This window comes from Leucoraja erinacea, chromosome 9 (assembly GCF_028641065.1).
Source record: "Leucoraja erinacea ecotype New England chromosome 9, Leri_hhj_1, whole genome shotgun sequence".
Classification (NCBI taxonomy): Eukaryota; Metazoa; Chordata; class Chondrichthyes; order Rajiformes; family Rajidae; genus Leucoraja; species Leucoraja erinaceus.
The window spans coordinates 40,112,061-40,133,284 of NC_073385.1; the positions used below are offsets into that span (position 1 = coordinate 40,112,061).

General features: G+C 43.7%; 1 protein-coding gene across 2 annotated transcripts in view; it reads left to right on the forward strand.

The window, feature by feature from the left end:
• The first annotated feature begins 252 nt into the window (after nucleotides 1-252).
• The window catches only part of kif26ab (kinesin family member 26Ab), a 152,944-nt gene continuing 131,972 nt past the window's right edge, over nucleotides 253-21,224 (forward strand). The window contains exons 1-2 of one of the 2 annotated variants that reach the window (XM_055640628.1): nucleotides 253-2,038; nucleotides 3,185-3,433. In XM_055640628.1, the coding sequence (XP_055496603.1) occupies nucleotides 1,988-2,038; nucleotides 3,185-3,433 (300 nt within the window). In that variant the 5' untranslated portion in view covers nucleotides 253-1,987. The remainder of the gene's footprint in view (nucleotides 2,039-3,184; nucleotides 3,434-21,224) is intronic. The other variant, XM_055640627.1, reaches the window with a different exon arrangement.

Sequence of the window (21,224 nt, forward strand, 5' to 3'; positions counted from 1 at the left end):
TTGTGGATCTGAGCTGCGGCCAACAAGTGGCGCTGTGGGCACAAGAACAATCCCTCAGAATTGCTCCACGCCGGGAGAAATGGCGTAAACTGGACAATTCTGCTGATTTCTCCAGCCCCAGGTTAACACGAACACAAATGAGTAGTGAATCTGTGGAATTCATTGCCACAGACGGCTGTGGTGGCCGACATTGGGTATTTTTAAAGCGGAGATTGACATTTTCTTGATTAGTAAGGGTGCCAAAGGCTATGGGGGGAAGATAGGAAAATGGGGTTTATCAACAAGATAGATCAGCCATAATTGAATGGCTGAGTGAGTAGACTGGATGGACCGAATGGCTTAATTCTGTTCCTATCACATGTGAATCTCGGGAGTTTGTTGGCCGTCAGGTTAACATACACATTTCAACAGGGCGGCACAGTGGCGCAGCGGTAGAGGTGCTGCCTTACAGCGCCAGAGACCCGGGTTCGACCCTGACCACGGGTGCTGTCCGTGCGGAGTTTGCACGTTCTGCATGTGATCCGTGGGTTTTCTCTGGGTGCTCTGGTTTCCCCCCAAAGACGTATAGGTTTGTAGGTAGACAAAAATGCTGGAGAAACTCAGCGGGCGAGGCAGCATCTATGGAGCGAAGGCTAATGTGCTTCGGTAAAATTGTAAGCTGTCCAGTGTGTAGGATAGTGCTTGTATACGGGATAGATACAAACAGCTGGAGTAACTCAGTGGCACAGGCAGTATCTCTGTAGAGAAGGAATGGATGACGTTTCGGGACCAGACCCTACTTCGCGATCGCAGGGCAGCGCGGACTCGATGGGCCGAAGGGCCAGTTTCCGCGTTGTATCTCTAAAGTCTAAAATATTGGTGCATATAATATTTTTTTGCATTTTGAAAGATTCCTGGTATTTAGTTGGGTGGAGAGGCCAAGAACAGCACTTTGTCAAAAAGTGTTAAATCGCCAAAAAAAGGTTTCACAGCCAGTCTGAACAAGCTCATTGCTCACGAACAGATAAATGGAGCAATGGCTTAAATTGAGCCTGGAGAGAATTTAATTCCAGAGTCATTTACAGCTCTGTTTCGAGTAGCTTGTTCGTCTGTACGGTTACATTAACCAAAGCGCCACCGGTCCGCGGGCACTGGCAGAGCCCGCCTGTCTTTATGGCGAGCTGTATGAACTGCAATTGCAACAGTAAGTCGCAGTGTGGATTAGACCAGCGATAGTAGAAAGAATTCAGATGCTGGTTTACAGAAAAGGATACAAAGTGCTAGAGTAACTCAGCGATCCGGCAGCATCACTGCAGAACATGGATAGGTAACGTTTCGGGTTATTTCCCCCCCAACCAGAGATTGTGGACGCCTTCACTGATTCTGATAGGAATTTATCAAAGATGTCCTCGCTTGCTCCGAAGACTTAGGTCACGGGGAGAACGTACACATTTCGTACAGACAGCGCCCGTAGTCAGGATCGAACCCGCGTCTCTGGCGCTGCACCACTGTGCTTAGGTGAACACGGACAATTCTCGGTTGCTTCACCATTTTAAATAGCCACTGGGCTCCTCAGTTTTGGAAATAAATGTTGGCAGTTTAAAGTTATAGCGGGGTTGTGGTCTTTGCGTTATTTGTCAGTCACGGCAACTCGGTGGCCGATCAGAGGTTTGTATGTGCCGGCGCCCCACCCACTCCAGTGCATGCCGTCGCTTCCCCCAACACACACAAACCTGGCAACTCAAACTTACTTTTGTCTCCCTTCGGACATGGACGGTGAGCCCAGGCAGAAACCCACAATGGTCAAATACCTGTTTAAACTCGTCGGGGGCGATTGAAAAGTCAGGGCAGTTAAACAAAAAAGAAACAATCATATTTCTAAGATGGAAAGCTGACTTCCTTCGGTGACATTTGTGCTGCTGGTATGAATCGGCGCTCTGCAGCGGGCAGACGGGACCCGCCAGAGCTGTGATCTGCCTGACTCGCTGCTTGAAGGAACCTGTTCAGAATGCCAGGGAACAAATCTCTGGCGCCGGAGCCAGAGTTCCGCCGGCTGGTAGTAAGTATTGAGGTCGCGGGCTGAGAGTTGGGGAACGGTTGAGTAAAAGTTTCGGGTTGGCTGATGCAAGGTCTGGCGCATACTGGAGTTGCGGAGAGGTGATTTGCTGTGTCGCGGACGGCTCAACATAAGAGAACATTTAAAGTCGTGTGGGACAAGGGTAGACAGGATATCATTTGTGGACCTTTGCTCCCCAACATGGCAGGATCCTTACCTAGACGGGTAACACTTAACGTTATGCGAGAGAGCGTTGTCACTCAGCAACGGGGTGGTTAGCACTAAAGATAGTGAACTTACTGACTGGGTACATGTTGGGAACGTGCATTGAGTGACTGAACTCCCCCCCCCCCCCCCCCCCCCCGTTTATTATATTGTTTACAGAGTACCATGCTCACATATTCAGTTGTGCTGCTGCAAGTAAGAATGTCATTGTTCTCTCTGGGACATATGACGATAAAACACTCTTGGCTCTTGAATTCTGTAAATGGGGATGGGAGGGGGAGATTGGAGAGAGGTGTTTAGCGTCTCAAACTGTTGCACTCGTTTGACATTCAGTTTCGCGGCCATTCCGTTGCCCGGTTTAGAGGTGCAGAACAATGAGAACGTGGAAATGAGGTGCCTGGCCCGCTGAGTTACTCCAGCACTTTGTGTCTTTTTTTTTCAATCAACCAGCAACTATTGCTTGTGTCTCCATGAAATAGATGCAGCACACCTCACATGCATAAGTTCATGTCATTGGAGCAGAATTAGGCCATTCGGCCCATCAAGTCTCACAGAGAGTTGTGAGTGTGGAATTCTCTGCCTCAGAGGGTGGTGGAGGCAGGTTCTCTGGGCGCTTTCAAGTGAGAGCTGGATAGGGCTCTTAAAAATAGCGGAGTCAGGGGATATGGGGAGAAGGCAGGAACGGGGTACTGAGTGTGGATGATCAGCCATGATCACATTGAATGGCGGTGCTGGCTCGAAGGGCCGAATGGCCTACTCATGCACCTATTGTCTATTGTCTATAAGTCTACTCCTCCTCCATTCAATAGTGGCTGGTCTATCTTTCCTTCTCAGCCCCATTCCTCTGTCTTCTCCCCATAATCTCCTTGACACCCGAGGTCTTTCCTTTCTCTCATGCCTTTCTCTCTGCCTTCTCTGCCACAGTCACAGGTGCTGGATGGGGGTCAGGGCAAGGAAGTATCCTCGGAGTCCGTCCTCAGGAAAAGGTTGCAGGTGGTGGAGGAAGATTACCGCGGCAGCCGACCCACTCCAGAGGGAGCCGGGGCCGTCTCCGCCACCGAGTCCTGCCCCTTCGAGAAGGAAGAGAAGGGAGGCTGGTGTAACGATTGCCAAGTCAAGCTGGCAGAACCCAGGAGACAAGCGATGAAGCTCGTCCTGCCCGGACCCACCAAGGTAAGACTACACTCATTACATTCACTCCACTACAAGAGAGATGTGGAGGCTTTGGAGAGGAGGTTTGCCAGAGCGTAAAACAGTCCACTTTCTTAAAAAACACTTTCAGGAAACAATGTACTGCTCTACAACGCTCCCCAGTACTCTACCATTCATTGTGGGAGGAACACATTTGGAGTATTGCGTGCAGTTCTGGTCGCTCCATTAGAAGACTGATGTGGAGGCTTTGGAGAGGGTGCAGAGGAGGTATACCAAAATGTTGCCTCCATTAGAGGGCTTCAACCACAGGAAGAGGTTGGACAGACTCCGATTGTTTTCTCTGGAAGGTCAGAGGATGAGGGGAGACCTATAAACTTATGAGAGGCATAGATAGGGTAGAGAGAATCTTTTCCCCAGGGTGGAAATGTCCAACACTGGAGGGCGTAGCTATAAGGTGAGAGATGGAAAGATTAAAGAAGATATGTGGGGCAAGTTTTTTTCACACATTAGAGTGGTGGGATCCTGGAACACATTGCCAGGATGGCGGTGGAGGCAGATACAATAGTGGCGTTTAAGAGGCTTTTAGGTAAGCTCATGGAAATGCAGGTAATAGAGGGACGTGTATCATGTGCAGGAAGATTAGATCAGTTTAATGGCATCATGTTCGGCACAAACATTGTGGGCCGAAGGGCCCACTCCTGTGTTGTACTGTTCTATGTTCACTTGTTGTGCTTTCCAAGCCAGCTCCTCGGCTGTCTTTAACTCTAGGCGCCTGCCTGTAGCAGCAGCAGCAGCATTTGTTTTTGAGTCGGTATTTTGCTTCCGATGTGTGCTGCCTTCCCTTTTAATGTGGGTCGCAACTCATTTACAGACCGGCCTCACCAGGTCTTAACAGCGCGCAGACGCCAGAGTGGGGAGCTTGCCGCGTCAGTTGTCGCTCTGTGTGTGAGGCTGCCGGGCGGGTGATACCAGAGCACTGGCAAAATCGCCCAGAGTGAGTTGGTTGTTGCAGCGAGGGCGGTGGAAGCGAGCCAAAGGGCTGGCGAGATCTTTCAGCGTGAGTTGAGTGAGAGCCGCGGCGGTGGCCGGTCTCAGACTACAGGGCTGTATGTACCCTACAGTGGGACTGTCTGTCTGGCATCTTCCCTCCGCCCCCAATGCCAATGTAAACAACCCCTCACTGACACAGTCTAGGGTTTATTCCACACACGCAGAATTCCCAGCGGGGGAGTCGGGCGAGCAAGGCTGGTCACACACACATTAGAGGTGTAGAGATGAGAGGGAGATGACACCGCCCCAGGGCTCGGTAACAGGCGGCCAGGCAACTCCAAACTCCTTTGGATTAATCGAGGAGAATTCCCTGCTATTGATTTGCACTAATTATGCGGATATCTCGGTTGGGTGGCGTGTCTGATTGAAAGTCCAGGAACCTGAGGGATGGCGAAGAATGTTGTTTCCGTTTATAGCACTAACTTTTTGTTTGCAGCGATTTAAAATGTTCTCAATATATGCTCAAACACTCAGGAGGATGCAATGACTACCCCCCCCCCCCCCCCCCCCCTCCGCACACACACCCGTGCACCTGAGCTAAATGAATAATTCCCTGAAAGGAAATTAAACTCCACCCAATGTTATACATAACACATAAACGACTTTATCTAATTGTGTCCTTTAAATAGGGTTTTTTTTTAAACCATTTTTCACGACACAGGGTCGAAGTTTTGGTCAGTCGTACAGCGTGGAAATAGGCCCCGCTGCCTAACTTGTCCACACCGACCAACATGTCGCATCTACACTCGACCCACCTGCCTGTGTTTGGCCAATATCCATCTAAACCTACGCCATCCATGTACCTATCAAAATGTTCCTTAAATGGTGGGATAGTACCTGCCTCAAATATCTCCTCCAGCACCTCATTCCATACACCCACCACCCTTTGTGTAAAAAAAAATGCCCCTCAGGTTCCTACTCTTCCCCCCTCCCCCTCCGCCCTCTCACCTTAAACCTATGTCCACTGGTTCTCGATTCCCCTCCTCTGGGCAAGAGACTCTGTGCGTTAACCTGATCTATTCCTCTCATGATTTTCTAAACTTCTATAAGATCACCCCTCATCCTCCTGTGCTCCGAATAGAGTCCTAGCCTTCTCAGCCTCTCCCTGTAGCCCAGACCCTCCAGCCCTGGTAACATCCTTGTAAATCTTCTTGGCACCCTTTCCAGCTTGACAACATCTTTCCTATAACATGGTGCCCAAACTGAACACAATACTTTAAATCTGGCCTTACCAACGTCTTGTACACCTGTAGCATAACCTCCCAGCTTCTATACTCAATACTCTGACTGATGAAAGCCAATGTGTCGAAAGCCCTTTTATAGAAACATAGAAACATAGAAAATATGTGCAGGAGTAGGCCATTCATCCAACTCAGTATCCTCAGTAGCCTTCTCTCCATACCCCCTGATCCCTTTAGCCACAAGGGCCACATCTAACTCCCTCTTAAATATAGCCAATGAACTGGCCTCAACTAACTACTGCGGGAGAGAATTCCAGAGATTCACCACTCTCTGTGTGAAAAAGGTTTTCCTCATCCCTCATTTCCTCAGTATATACCCTATCTACCTGCGACGCTACTTTAAAGGAACTATGTACCTGCACTCCTAGATCCCTCTGCTCTACAACACTCCCCAGAGCCCTACCATTCCGGGTCTGCTTGACCTGAAGGCTTTGTGCGTAAACGTCCTGTCTATACTTGTGCCATTAACTATCAAAGAATGGCACTTTATCCCATTGTTCAATATACAGCCCCTACCGACTTCCCTCCCTCAGCACAATGACCAAATTCTTCTGAATTATAATCAAGGCTTTATCCCTTCATGTCGCTTAAAGACAATGTTAGCCATTGGGGAAAAAACTATTTCTCGGAAGCAGGTGTTCAGGTGGGGCGATCACCTTGTGTGGTCCATGTTTGGTGGTGAAGTGGAGCGGGTTTGATTGATGCATTTGAACCTTTATTTTCCAAAGACAAATCACAACATTGTTTTCATTTTGATTATGAAGATGAAGCTAAAGTGAAACTTTAAATTTGGGTGTTTTAATAAAAAACCTTTTATAAAGGTGAAACAATGTTCTCCCATGTGGTTTCTCACCTTCAAAATATGACTGGTCTCTGAAGTTAATGGGGTAAAATGCATTTTCTGTAGACTCCTCAACGTTAAGCTTATTGTGCTTTGAAAGTTAAACACAAACACTTCAGAAGACACCTCTCTCCTTTGAACTGAGTGGCTTAATTCTCTGACATCTACATGGGATACCATCTGATTCTGCTTTGTTCTTCAGTTTAATAATCCACAAATAAACACACTTTGTTATGTAGCTCAAAACTATCCATTCAACCTCAGAGTTGAAGTAGCCCATAATAATGTCTACTTCAATAAAGTAGCTACTTCCCCAGACAAATTACAAGTTGAATGAATATGCTTTGTTTGCTCTGATAATCATGGGATCTTTCAACGTTGGCTTTGAAAGTACCTCGTACGTGGATTGGAATACTCCTGGTGTTGGTGGGTGGGAATGTGGGTGGGGTGGTTTGAAGAAAGTCAGCATTCGCTTGTGTGACAAGTGACTGAAAAGGCTCTGTTCCCCATTTTTCATTACTGCTACAAGTTTTCCCATTCATTGTCCATCAGAAAATGAGCCATTGTGATGTACAAAGACTCATTCTTGTGGACAACATCAATTGAGGGTCTAAAATGAAGTGCCAAAGTACTTCTGAATTGATGCCTGTGTGTATGTGTCTATATATATTTTTTGTAATATATATATATATTTATATAGACCTACAAATATACACATATGTATATACACACACATAAATCCAGTACACATATGTGTATGTATGTACAGTATATACAGACAATATATATACTGAATGTATGTGTATGTTTGCTATATATATGTGTGTATGCATTATTATAATATATATATATATATATATACACACACACACACACATATTCAGTCTGAAGAAGGGTTTCGGCCCTAAACATTGCCTATTTCCTTCGCTCCATAGATGCTGCTGCACCCGCTGAGTTTCTCCAGCATTTTTGTGAACCACACATATTCATGTATGTTTATAGTTGTTTAGTACTTTTGAAATGATGGTATTGAATGTGTGTGCTTATATAGTTGTTAAGTACTAAAAATTACTGACTCCAATTCAAATTAAGGATTTCACATTTTCCTACTGTTTGATACTGTAAAATAGCACAATTTTCAATTATCCTTTTATCAATCTGTAACCAATGGCATAAGCAGTGATCGGTTAGGCTTGGAGATGCAAGAAAATGCAGATGCTGCAATCCTGAGTGAAACACAAATGAGCTGACAATGTTTTTTGGGTTTGCTACTTGGGACCCTTCTTCAGACAGATTCCATTGCGAAGAAGGATGCTGACATGAAATTCCAACCCTCCTTTTCCTTTGGTGGTTGTAAAGGCTTGTTCAGTGTCACAGTTGATGGCAAATACATATAGGATGCAGTGTTATTAAGATGATTAAGGTTGGAAATAGTTCACACCCAGAAGTTCAACTTCCAGATCTCCATATGACAGGAAATAGGTTACATTTCCTCTTTGTATAACTTATTTTTGTCCACTGATTTATTGTCCTGCAGAGTGCTAGACAAATCAGCACATGTGATTGTCTGTAATGATTTATTGACATTGCCCTTTCAATAAACAGGTTGTTTTCTATTGACCTGATGGTAGTCAGTATGATTTTGAAGGGTTATAATTGGGATGTAAAGTCTTACACAGTTCTGCTAAATCTTCAAGCAAAGGTACTTAAAACCTGCTTCACTAATTATAACTGTAAGGAGTTTGGGTATTTTTAGGCTAAATTTTCTGCAGAACATGGGTAAAAATATCAAGGACTTGTTTGTGAATTAGTATTTTGCTCAAAACGGCATAAAAATAGTTCCAATGATAAATATGATAGATATGAGGAAGGATGTGCTGGTGTAGGAGAGGAGGTTTACAAGAATGATCCCGGGAATGATTTGGTTAATGTATGAATTTAGAAGATTGAGGGGGGATCTTATAGAAATGTACAAAATTCTTAAAGGGGTTGGACAGGCTAGATGCAGGAAGATTGTTCCCGATGTTGGGGAAGTCCAGAACAAGGGTCACAGTTTAAGGATAAGGGGGAAATCTTTTGGGACCGAAATGAGAAAAATATTTTTCACACAGAGAGTGGTGAAACTCTGGAATTCTCTGCCACAGAAGGTAGTTGAGGCCAGTTAATTGGCTATATTTAACAGGGAGTTAGATGTGGCCCTTGTGGCTAAAGGGATCAGGGGGTAATGAGAGAAGGCAGGTACAGGATACTGAGTAGGGTGATCAGCCATGATCATATTGAATGGCAGTGCAGGCTCGAAGGGCCGAATGGCCTACTCCTGCACCTATTTTCTATGTTTCTATGAGGATCGTTCGATTGCTCTGGGCCTATATTCGCTGGAGTTTAGAAGGATGAGGAGGTATCTCATTGAAGCCTGCTGAATAATGAAAGGCCTAGATAGTGGATGTGGAGAGGATGTTTCCAATAATGGATGAGTGTAGTACCAGAGGGAGCAGCCTCAGAATAAAAGGTTGTACCTTTAAAATGGAGATGAGGAGGAATTTCTTTAGCCAGGTGAATCTGGAATTCATTGCCACCGACTGCTGTGGAGGTCAAATCATTAGGTATTTTTAAAGTGGAGATTGATAGGTTTTGGATGAGCTAGGTGGATCATAGGTCACGAGGAGAAGGAAGGAGAATGGGGTTGAGGGAAAAATAGATCAGTCATGATTGAATGGTGGAGTAGGCTTGATGGGTCGAATGGCCTAAATCTGTTCCTATGACTTCTGAACTTATGAACTCATACAGGATTGTTACAGGAATTATATAGTTGTAATCATCCGCGAATATAGTTTGTATGTTTTAGTTGGTTGGCATGTACATCTTCACTGCAACATTAACAGACGAAAGATAAAAATAATGATGTTCACCTCGCCCTTTAAAACACCATTTCTATTAAAATGTTCCGACTTCAGTTTGCAAATCAAAGCATTTTGTCCTCAGTTCAACGGCCTTGTTAATCTGAGTATGCTGGCGTTTGTCAAATCAAATTCCATCTCTTATTTAGAAATGGTTTCTACAATAACAATGCTGATTTGCATGTAATCCAGTGTAACGTTTGATGGGAAAATGTCAGCACAATGCATCGTATGTTTAGAGTCAGGTGGAATTTAAATCTTTATTAATCTGTCACTGTTTGCCTTAAGCTACATGGAGACTAAATAGTGGTCAGAAGTTCAAATAAAAAATGAAGTATGTTTTCTCTTTAAACATAGAAATGTAATCCAGTCTACATTGTTTGGCAGAGTATTCCATAAGATTGTTTGGATCCTATGTTGAATTGGTCATTTGTGTTACTAAATATAAACACAATGTTATTTGCTTAAGTTCCAAGCACACATTTGAGATTTTGGACAGGCAATCGGTCTAATGATTTGGGAAAGGCAGCACTATTCTGGTTTCCAGCTCTGAATGTACACAGGTAACAAGAGTTCAATGGACAAAATAAACACTACACTCTGTAATTCAGTCTTCACTTTTAATCCAAGATTGAGCTCTTGTGTCCTCCCCTAAAGCTCCCCTGTCCTCTCTACATCCCCTTCCCCTCCCCTGTGCCTCACCTACTTCTAGCCCCCCCCCTCCCCCCCCCCACTCCACCCTTGCTGCTCGTTTCTTCCTTCAGGCTTCACAATCTGCAACTGTTCAAACCTGCCTCACACCTTCTGCTCTTATCACTGGCCTTTGTTCCAACCATCGCCCATCAAGTACCACCCTCGTCTATGTCCACCTATTACCTGCCACGCTTTGTCCTGACTGCCCCAATTTCAGTGACGTGCGGTGAGGTCAATGGCTGGGGAGGCACTGGCTAGTGTCAGTGGCCCGGCCCTCCCTGCATTGATCACTGTGTCTCCCTGAGGAGAGAGAGGGGTGGAGCCGTGGCTGGGAGGGAGGGATAGAGAGAGAGAAGGGAGAGAGAGAGAGAAGGGAGAGAGAGAGAGAGAGAGAGAGAAAGGGAGAGAGAGAGAGAGAGAAAAGAGAGAGAGAGAGAGAGAGAGAGAGAAGAGAGAGAGAGAGAGAGAGAGAGGGAGAGAGAGAGAGAGAGAGAGAGAGAGAGAGAGAGAGAGAGGGAGAGAGGGAGAGAGAGAGATAGAGAGGGAGGGAGAGTGAGAGAGAGAGAGAGAGAGAGAGAGAGAGAGAAGGGAGAGAGAGAGAGAAGAGAGAGAGAGAGAGAGAGAGAGGAGAGAGAGAGAAAAGGAGAGAGAGAGAGAATGGGGAGAGAGAGAAGGATAGAGAGAGAGAGAGAGAGAGAGAGAGAGAATGGGGAGAGGGAGAGAGAAAGGAGAGAGAGAGAGAAGAGAGAGAGAAGGGAGAGAGGAATGATGACACGTTATAACCCGCAGCCGTCCCATTCTGACCGCCGCTGAATCCCCCCCACCGCACCATTGCACCCTTCCTCACTGCGGCCCAGTGATGTCTCGGCTCTGACAATTCGGGGCTCTAACCAGTAACAACACTAAGAGCAGCCCCGGGCCGCCACTCGAATCTGAGCTTGAAAAATCAGGTGGTGGGCCTGATGTGTCTCGCGGGCCACATTTTGGAGACTCCTGCCTTATATGAACTAAACAAAAATGTACAGAAGTATAACAATTGATGACTTTATTATTGTGATAAGTATAGATCTATTTTTAAAAAATCTAATAACTTTCTAATGTACCGACAAAGTCTTCCTTCCCAAGTGGCGTATCTTGTTCCGCTCCATGATCTATGTTCTGTGCCGCTGCTGCTGACGCTAGCTAACGTGGAGGGAGAGTGAGGCAGCGTCAATTACGTGAGCTGAGCCTACGTAATTGACGCTCGCTCTTCCTCCACTGGGCTCAAGACACGTGTCTTGTGAGGCAGATGTGATCGCTGCCTCCCCTGGTGCTTTTTCATTGCAGTTTTATGTGAGACCAGCGAGCACAAATTTAATATCTTTATATGTGAAATACGTTACCTGGACTATGGAGGTGAGGACATGTAATGAAGGGGTTTACACACATTACTTTGGTGACATACATGGAGATAGTAACAGGCACACGCTTATTGCCTGCGCTCCATGCAGTTTCTAAGGGGTTGCACAATCAGAGGGGAGGCTCAGCTCGCCGCTGCCTCACCTCTCATCTCTTCATGTATTTTCGCTGCAAACATTTTGCGATTTTTACTATAAAAAATGATTAGATTCATTTAGAAATGACATTTATAATACAGATCAGAGGAAAAATCTTTATATTTATTTTATTTTATTATTATTTTTCTTCACTTTTCTTAACAGCTAATTTCATTGGGAGTATGACAGGTGAGGCTCTGCCTCCCCTGCTTCCCCTGACCGCACGTCCCTACCCCATTTCCAGCTTTCTTCTCCCCCCCACCCCCACTCCCTACAATTAGTCTGAACAAGGGTCTCAACCCAAAACGTCATCTATCCATATTCTCCAGAAATGTTGCCTGACCCGTTGAATTTCTCCAACGCTTTGTGTCCTTTAATGAATACATTACTGGATTGGGCCATGGAGTCCACAGCAATACAATAAAAGCCATGATGACAGGCATGGTGGTGCAGTGGTAGAGTTTCTGCCTCACAGCGGCAGAGACCTGGGTTTGATCCTGACAACGGGTGCTGTCTATGCGCAGTTTGTACATTCTCCCCATAACCACGTGGATTTTCACCGGGTGCTCTGGTTTCTTCCCATAATCCATAGACATACAGGTTTGTGCGTTAATTGGCTTCAGTAAAAAAAAATAGTAAATTGTCCCTAGTGTGTGTGAGATACTGTTGCTGGTGTCATGGTGGGTGCGGACTCGATGGGACAAAGGTCTGTTTCCGTGCTGTATCTCTGAACTAAACTAAACATCTTTTAACATTGTGATGAAATGGAAATTTTGCAAGCATCATGATTAATATGATTGACTCATTATCTATTAGTAAAGTAGTAATAATGCATTGTTGAGGTGAATTTACCATCAAAGGACACAATAAAATACACTGCAATTTGTTCAAGGCATTTGCAATCCATATTTTCTAATTAGCCACGTAATATAAGTATCTTTTGTCACTTGCAATCCAAGCAGGTATTTTCATGCATCTTTTTATCTTCAATTCTTTTTCCTTTTAAGAGAAATTAACTTCAAAAAAATGTTAATTTTTTTTCATCGCTGTTCACTGTTAGATAATATAATTCAATACGAAATTCTATTGTAAGATGAGTGGGGAAATATTTAACGGGAACCTAATGGCAGCTTTTTTCCACAAAGGGCGGTGGGTGTATGGAACAAGCTGCTGAAGGAGGTATTTGAGGCAGATACTATCACAATGTTTATGAAACATTTAGACGGGTACATTGATAGGATAGGTTTAGAGGGGTATGGGCCAAACATGGGCAGGAGGCACTAGTACAGATGCGGCACATTGGTCGATGTTGGCAAGTTGGGCCGAAGGGCCTGTTTCCATGTTATATCTCTAAAGTAAAGTAAATTAAATCAAATTAAAGTAAAATAAAGTAAACTAAACTAATCTAAACTGAAGAAGCAGAAGAACTAAAGTGTTTTCCCGGTGGAGTTATCTGTTTCTGTCTGTTGGCATTCAACTTCAGTTATTCTCCAGAAATAAAGACTTGTAGATGCGGGTTTATACAGAGATAGACACAAGTTGCAGGAGTAACTCATCGGTCCAGGCAGCATCTCTGGAGAACATGGATAGGTTACTTTTTGGGTCGGGATCCTTTCTCACTCTTGTCTTGTATTAAATGCAACCAGCTTTATTGGGGATAATTTTGGGATGATTTACATGTGTGACGTCCTCTAGTTTGATGCATTTTGCTTGACCTCTCATTTGTAGGACATTTCAAGCAACAGCTAAATTATGACGATAAAAATGAAAGATCTATTTAACAGGACTTGTAGACATGGTTTCCAATCATTTCCTAATCCCTTTACAACAGTTTAGAGAGTGCTTGAGGCCCTTTACATCAAACTTCATGCTGGTACTCTGTATGTGGAAGCGCAGCAACTCCAGCCTTTTGTATTCTTCCCTGGAACCTTGGTGACCTTTCTTAAACTTGTTTTCCAATGCATGTATAGAGTTTCAAAACCCTGACCTGAGGCAAACCAGGTGGAGGGGAACTTTGTTAGCTGAAGATGTTCACGAGCAAAGCGACTAAACGTGGCAACATGACAGAGTAGAAACTGTGAAATGTGAACTCAAAAAGTGAAGCAGATCCGAGTCAAAGTAGGACCTAGTTTAGTTTAGTTTAGTTTAGAGATACAGCCTTCGGCCCACCGAGTTCGCACCGACAAGCGATCCCCGCACACTAACACTATCCTACACACACTAGGGACAATTTTACACATACACAAGCCAATTAACCTAAAAACCTGTACGTCTTGAGAGTGTGGAAGGAAACCGAAGATCTCGGAGAAAACCCACGTGGTCACGGGGAGAACGTAAAACTCCATACAGGCAGCACCCGTCGAACCCATGCTTCCAGCACTGCAAGGCATTGTTTAATTTAGTTTAGTTTATTATTGTCACGTGTATTGAGGTACAGTGAAAAGCTTTTTGTTGCCTGCTAGCTAGTCTGCGAAAAGACTATACATGATTACAATCTAGCCGTCCATAGGGTACAGATACAGGATAACAAGTATAATGTTTTGGGCAAGATAAAGTCCGATTAAAGATATTTCAAAGGTCTCTAATGAGGGAGATGTGAGGTCAGGACTATTTTCTATTTGGTGGTGATGGTTCAGTTGCCTGAAAACAGCTAGGAAGAAACTGTCCCTGAATCTGGAGGTATGCATCTTCATGCTTCTGTACTTTGGGAGTAGGGAGAAGAGGGAGTGACTGGGATAGACTGGTCCTTGATTATGCTGGTGGCCCTGCTGAGGCAGCATTAAATGTACATGGAAATTACCCATGTTTGCATCAAGAAATGTGCATCTTGAAGCATTAGCATACTAACTCATCTGCATGAAGTAACACCATGTAAAGTGAATGTAATATTGTTCAAAACATTATTTAAATTAAAATTATTTAAATTAAAAGGCTGCCCTCTGTGGGAGGCTTCTGATTTACAAGAAACACATTTGGGATTCTTTAGAAATAAATATTTAAGTAAGTTATTTGCAGTTAAAATGCCAAAATTATTGAAGCATCTTCCTCTTATTCATTGGGTTCTTCACTTCATTAACCTCGGGGAACCTGACAAACAGTTTCTCAATAAACTAATCAACAATCAATGTTCAACAATCAAATATTTCTTCCAGCAGAATTAGCAGGAAACTTTTTTTGAAATGATGTTACAGTTGAAACATGCATTTATTTCTTAAACAGCATTAATAGTAAAATCACTGTGTGGTCAGCAGATTTGTACAGGTTTGTTTTCAGATTTATATTCACAAGGCACTTTATCATTTATAGCTTTCTTGTCACTGTATTTTTATTATTTGATCTACAACTTGACCTGCAGATGCGAGGCATGCTTCTGCAAGGAATCATTTGTTCTCCGCTTCTGTATTTTGTCAGTTTCACTGGTCTGTGTTTCCAAAATTTCTTTGGGTAATGCTCACCCTGGCCACGCTCTCATTGCACTCCGTCCATCGGGAAGAAGATATAGGAGCCTGAAAGCTGTACCATCCACGTTCAGAACAGCTTCTTCTCCACAACAATCTGGGTGTTAAACATTACAACCTCAAAATAGGCTCCAACCTATATAGATTTTCTTTCATTTATTATATTGTTTGCAGAATACTATGTTTAGATATTCTGTCGTACTGCAGCAAGTAAGGATTTCATTCTTCTGTTTGAGACATGGTAATAAAACACACAATTCTTGATATATTACAGTAAATGGGTCTGCGAGTTTCCAACAGTTTCTTGAGGAACTGACACCATCTACATTAAAGGAACCACGGAGAGGTGGGAGTAGTGTGGATCGGGCATGTTGGCCGGCGTGGGCAAGTTGGGCCAAAGGGCCTGTTTCCACGCTGTATGACTTTATGAGGCAACTGCAAGGAATGATGATAATAGTATCTCCGTTAATAAAGCTAGGTGGAGTAGAAGAATTACTGCAACTCTTTAGTTTCTAGATGCTTGAAATGAGTTATTTAATGACAAAACCAGTGGTTTGGTCACTGCCCAAGTAGCAGATAGAAAAATATTAAGTGGGAAGTGATGCAGACATCTGACCTTACACATGGTGATCTCCGCAAACTGTGTAAGGAAATGATTCCTCAGTCTGGGATGCATCACAGGAACTGCACTGACACGCATTTTGAGTGATAGCTAGTTCGTCATGGTAACCATTCCTGAAATGAGATTTTTCCAAAAACAGAAAGGCCGTATGGTTTCTTCATTATTTGGTGACATGGAATAATTCCTGCGACTGCCTGCTTGTGAAGCAACAATCCATATTTATGTAGGACTTTTTGTGCCCTTAATAGTTGTTGAGTTATTAGTCAAAACCTTAGGACGGCACAGAGGTGCAGCGGTAAGTTGCCACCTTACTTCACCAGAGACCTGGGTTCCATCCTGACTATGGGTGCTCTCGGTACGAAGTTTGTACATTCTCTCTGTGATCGCGTGGATTTCCTCCCACATTCCAAAGATGTGCAGGTTTGTAGGTTAATTGGCTTCTGTAAATTGTCCCTAGTACATAGGTTAGAACCAGTATAGGAGTGATTGCTGGTCAGCATGGTCTTGGTGGGCCGAAGGGTCTGTTTCTGCACAGACCCTCTAAACTAAACTAAAAAAAAAAATTACCTACCAGCCAATTATCCTCAAAACTAACAATATCTGCCAACCTTTTATCTATAAAACAGCACCTCATGCTTTTACCGACAGATTATCCAGAGAAATACTTTATTTTGTAAAAAGGAAGGTATTTATTTTAAATTAGATTCTGGCGGCACAGTGGTGCAGGGGTAGTGCTGCTGCCTCACAGTGCCAGAGACCCGGATTTGATCCAGTCTGGGTGGAGTTTGTACATTGTCCCTGTGGCCACGTGGGTTTCCTCTGGGTGCTCCAGTTTCCTCCCACATTCCAAACACATGCGGCGGCATTGTAGGTTAATTGGCTTCTGTAAAATGGGATAATATACAAACAGTGTGAACGGATAATTGAAGGTTGGCGCGGACTCGACGGGCCGAAGGGCTTGTTTCCGCGCTGCATCTCAAAAACTAAAATTAAAAAACAAAACTAAAATTCTGCTTTGAGATGGACTGAATTTAGGGGAAAGCTCACACCAAGTTTTATCAACAAAACTGATTTGTTGCAGCATCGAAGAATTGCTGGAGAACAAAATTGGAAGAGGGTAAAAAATTGTTTAGAATAGTTGTGATCAGACATATTCACAACTGCATAAAGGAGTAGACTTCTGAAAGTGACAGTGAATCACATTTCTGCAGTGAAACAAAATCATACATTTTTCCAAGATCCTTGCACTACTTTCAAGGATAGCACTAAATCCTTTTAAGCCGTAGATAACCAACAGGGTCTAAAAATTCAATTGTAAATTATAATTTTGTTAGGATTCGCTAAGCCAGGAGGGAGAGAGAAGGAGGGAGAGAGAGGGAGAGGAAGGAGAGAGAGAAAGAGAGCAGGAGTGGGTCCTGGAGTCACATTGTCATAGGGCATGGAACTAGGCGCTTCGGCCCAACTTGCCCATGCAAAGATATCCCATCTACACGTCCCACTTGTCTGCCATTGGCCCATATCCCTCTAAACCTTTCCTATCCATGTACCCACAAATATTGTTTTAGTACCTGCCTCAACTACTGCCTCTGACAGCTCGTTCCATATAGCCACCACCATCTGGGTGAAAAGGTTGCCTATTACATTTTTCCCCTCTCACCTTAAATCAATGTCCTCTCGTTCTTGATTTCCCACATCTGGGTAAAAAAGATCTATTCCCCTCATGATCTTATACACCTCTATAAGATCATCTCTCATCCTCCTGCACTCCATGGAATAAAGTCCCTGCCTGTCCAACCTTTCCCTATGGCACTCATTTAAAACCGAGATACTACTTGTCACGAGAAAGGACAATTGAATTGTAATTAATGCTGTTCCATACATCTAACTGATTTCTCTTACTGTGCAGCATTGTAACTTCAATATAAATTATTTTTTAATGCATTAGATAAATGTCTGAGCATTATAGAAGATTTTTCTTTCCTAATGCAAAATTGTACAGCATATATTTAATTGAATAGAGAGAACTCAAGGGGTCCGGCTGAGAAAGCTCTTGATGTATATAATCACCTTGCCCAAAATCGTGAAGGTGCCTTATCATCGGTAGTTTCCAAAACTATAATTTGATTATGTGATTTACAGTCCCATAAGAGCCTCCAAATTAATTGGAAAAAATTTATGAATGCTGTACTTAATTGGGTATATTATAACCAGTACAGGGACATATATCATTATCTTTAACGCTCACAGTAAATCTTTTTATTTTTATGGATTATTTTCCTCTAATATATGATGTGTCAGTAATTAATATTTGTGTTGTTTACTCTGACCATGTTGGGAAGGTAGTCATGGCCACCTCGCATTTTACGCCAGTGTTACGTGCTTGAATAGCAGCGCGTAATTCATAAACGTGTAAATTAAAGCTATACACCCCTAGGCTGTCAGCAGTAAATTTGTTCCAAAAATATGAGCGCGTAGATCAAGCTTCGGTGTTAAAGAATCACGCGAGTTATTTAAGAAATGCTTAAATCCAACATGCATTGAACACGAGGTAACCGCAGTGAAGGTTCAGCCCCAGTTCTATGTTAAACCACATTATGTTGTTGTGTTAGCACATTTCACTCCGCTTTGAAAATTCATTTATAGACACAAAATGCTGGAGTAACTCAGCGGGACAGGCAGCATCTTTAGAAAGAAGGAATGGGTGACGTTTCGGGTCGAGACCCTCCTTCAGAATTGAAAATTCATTCTATTGATTTCCTTCCGGTGTGGGGGTATTCGAGGGACAAGCAGGTGCCGGCACGACGGGCTCCACCCACAAATGGACAGTCGACTTTTTGGGTTCGAATCCTTCCAGTCCAGATGAAGGTTCCCAACCCGAAACATCGACTGAACCCCTTCCCTCCAGAGATGCTGCTTAACCTGTGGACCCTCCAGCAGCTCGTTGGTTGCTCAAGTCCCAATGCTGCCTCCTCAGATGGATGTACAAACATCGAGACTAAATAATTTTGTTTAAAATTTGAACTTTTATTCTGCAGCCCTTCCCCTTGCCTGGAAGCTGCAAGACAGGGTAATGAGGAATGGCCCTGAACAGATATCAGGATCTGATTGATATTGGTTTAAAATGGAAGCATCAACTAAGTCCGAGATTCATTGTGATATTTTAATCTTATGCATTCATAATATTTACAAGAAAAGCCACAAAGTGATGGAGTAACTCAGTGGGCCAGGCAGCATCTCTGGAGAACATTACATTAGAGACAAGAGTAGAGTAGGAGAATTGAGAACCCGAGGACATAGGTTTAAGGTGAGGAGAGGATGATTTAACAGGAACCTGAGGGGTAACCTTTTCACTCAAAGGGTGGTGGGTGTGTGGAACGAGCTGCCTGAGGAGGTAGTTGAGGCGAGTATTATCGCGATGTTTAAGAAACATTTAGACAGGTACATGGGTGGGATAGGTTTAGAGGGATATGGGCCAAATGCAGGCAGGCGGGACTGGTGTAGATGGGGCATGTTGGTCGGTGTGGACAAGTTTGGCCGAAGGGCCTGTTTCCACGCTGTATGACTCTATGACTATGATAGGTTTTGTAACTGCTGCTCCAGGTGAAGAGGTTTTTGCAGCCTGTGTTCATGTTGTTTGGATAGGAGCTGACTAAAATGTAAGGGAATCATTCCACATCAGAAAACAAATGTACGGCATTCCCGAGGGATCTCGGCATCTGCTTTGAACACACAAATTTATACATTCTACTCATTATAATACCACTTTGGCTTAGTGGTAACACTTTCAGCTCTGCGTGAGGAAGTTAATTATACATAATTTAACCTAATATTGAGAGAGTATGGCATTGTTGGAGATTCCAAATTTAAATAAAGGCATTAAGCAAAAATCCTAGCTGCATGTTCAGGTGAATAGAAACATAGAAACATAGAAATTAGGTGCAGGAGTAGGCCATTCGGCCCTTCGAGCCTGCACCGCCATTCAATATGATCATGGCTGATCATCCAACTCAGTATCCCGTACCTGCCTTCTCTCCATACCCCCTGATCCCCTTAGCCACAAGGGCCACATCTAACTCCCTCTTAAATATAGCCATGAACTGGCCTCAACTACCCTCTGTGGCAGAGAGTTCCAGAGATTCACCACTCTCTTTGTGAAAAAAGTTCTTCTCATCTCGGTTTTAAAGGATTTCCCCCTTATCCTTAAGCTGTGACCCCTTGTCCTGGACTTCCCCAACATCGGGAACAATCTTCCTGCATCTAGCCTGTCCAACCCCTTAAGAATTTTGTAAGTTTCTATAAGATCCCCTCTCAATCTCCTAAATTCTAGAGAGTATAAACCAAGTCTATCCAGTCTTTCTTCATAAGAATGTGATAGAGAGCATAGCACTGGGTGGTGGGTGTATGGAACGAGCTGCCGGAGGAGGTAGTTGAGGCAAGTACTATCACAACGCTCAAGAAACATTGAGACAGGTGCATGGAAAGGATAGGTTTAGAGTGATATAGGCTAAACATGGGTAGGTGGGACTAGCGGAGATGGGGCATCTTTGTCAACATGGGCACGTTGGGCCAAAGGGCCTGTTTTTGTGCTGTTTGACTCGACAACACAGTGCATTCAACCTTCAGTGACGGGGCCAGCAACACATTTATCCTTCTGAAACAGACTACCATTGCAATCGGTAGAGTTGTAGGAACACGGAATTGCAGGTGCTGGTTTACACAAAAGGACACAGAGGGTGGTGAATCTGTAGGATTCTTTGCCACAAAAGGTCCTCGATGCATATTTTTATGTTAGAGATAGATAGATTCTTGATTAGTACAGGTGTCAGAGATTATGGGGAGAAGGCAGGAGAATGGGGTTAGGAGGGAGAGATAGCATTAGCCATGAGTGAATGATGGGAGCAGATTTGATGGGCCAAATGGCAGACTTGATGGGCCAAATGGCCCATTTTTTAGATTTAGTTTAGTTTATTGTCACGTGTACCGAGGTACAGTGAAATGCTATTTGTTGTGATGTTTAGGGTGGCGTTTGTCTCCCCTACCGTTGTCTCATAAAAGTTTATATATTTCTATCAATTCTCCCTTCACCCTCTGATTTACTTTGCTATTCACCTGACCACCAACCTAATCAAGGCTGATTAGGCACAAGGCCACCAGCATAATCAAGGACCAGTCTCACCCCGGTCACTCCCTCTTTTCCCCTCTCCCATCAGGCAAGAGGTACAGAAGTGTGAAAACACACACCTCCACATTCAGGTACGATTTCTTCCCAGCTATTATCAGGTAATGGAACTGTCCTCTCACCAACTAGAGAGCAGTCCTGACCTACCTTCTACCTCTTTAGAGACCTTTGGACTATCTTTAATCAGACATTACTGGACTTTATAAATGCACTAAACATTAATCCCTTCATTCTGTATCTGTACACTGTGGGTGCTTTGATTGTAATCTTGCCACTGAAGATAGACACAAAATGTT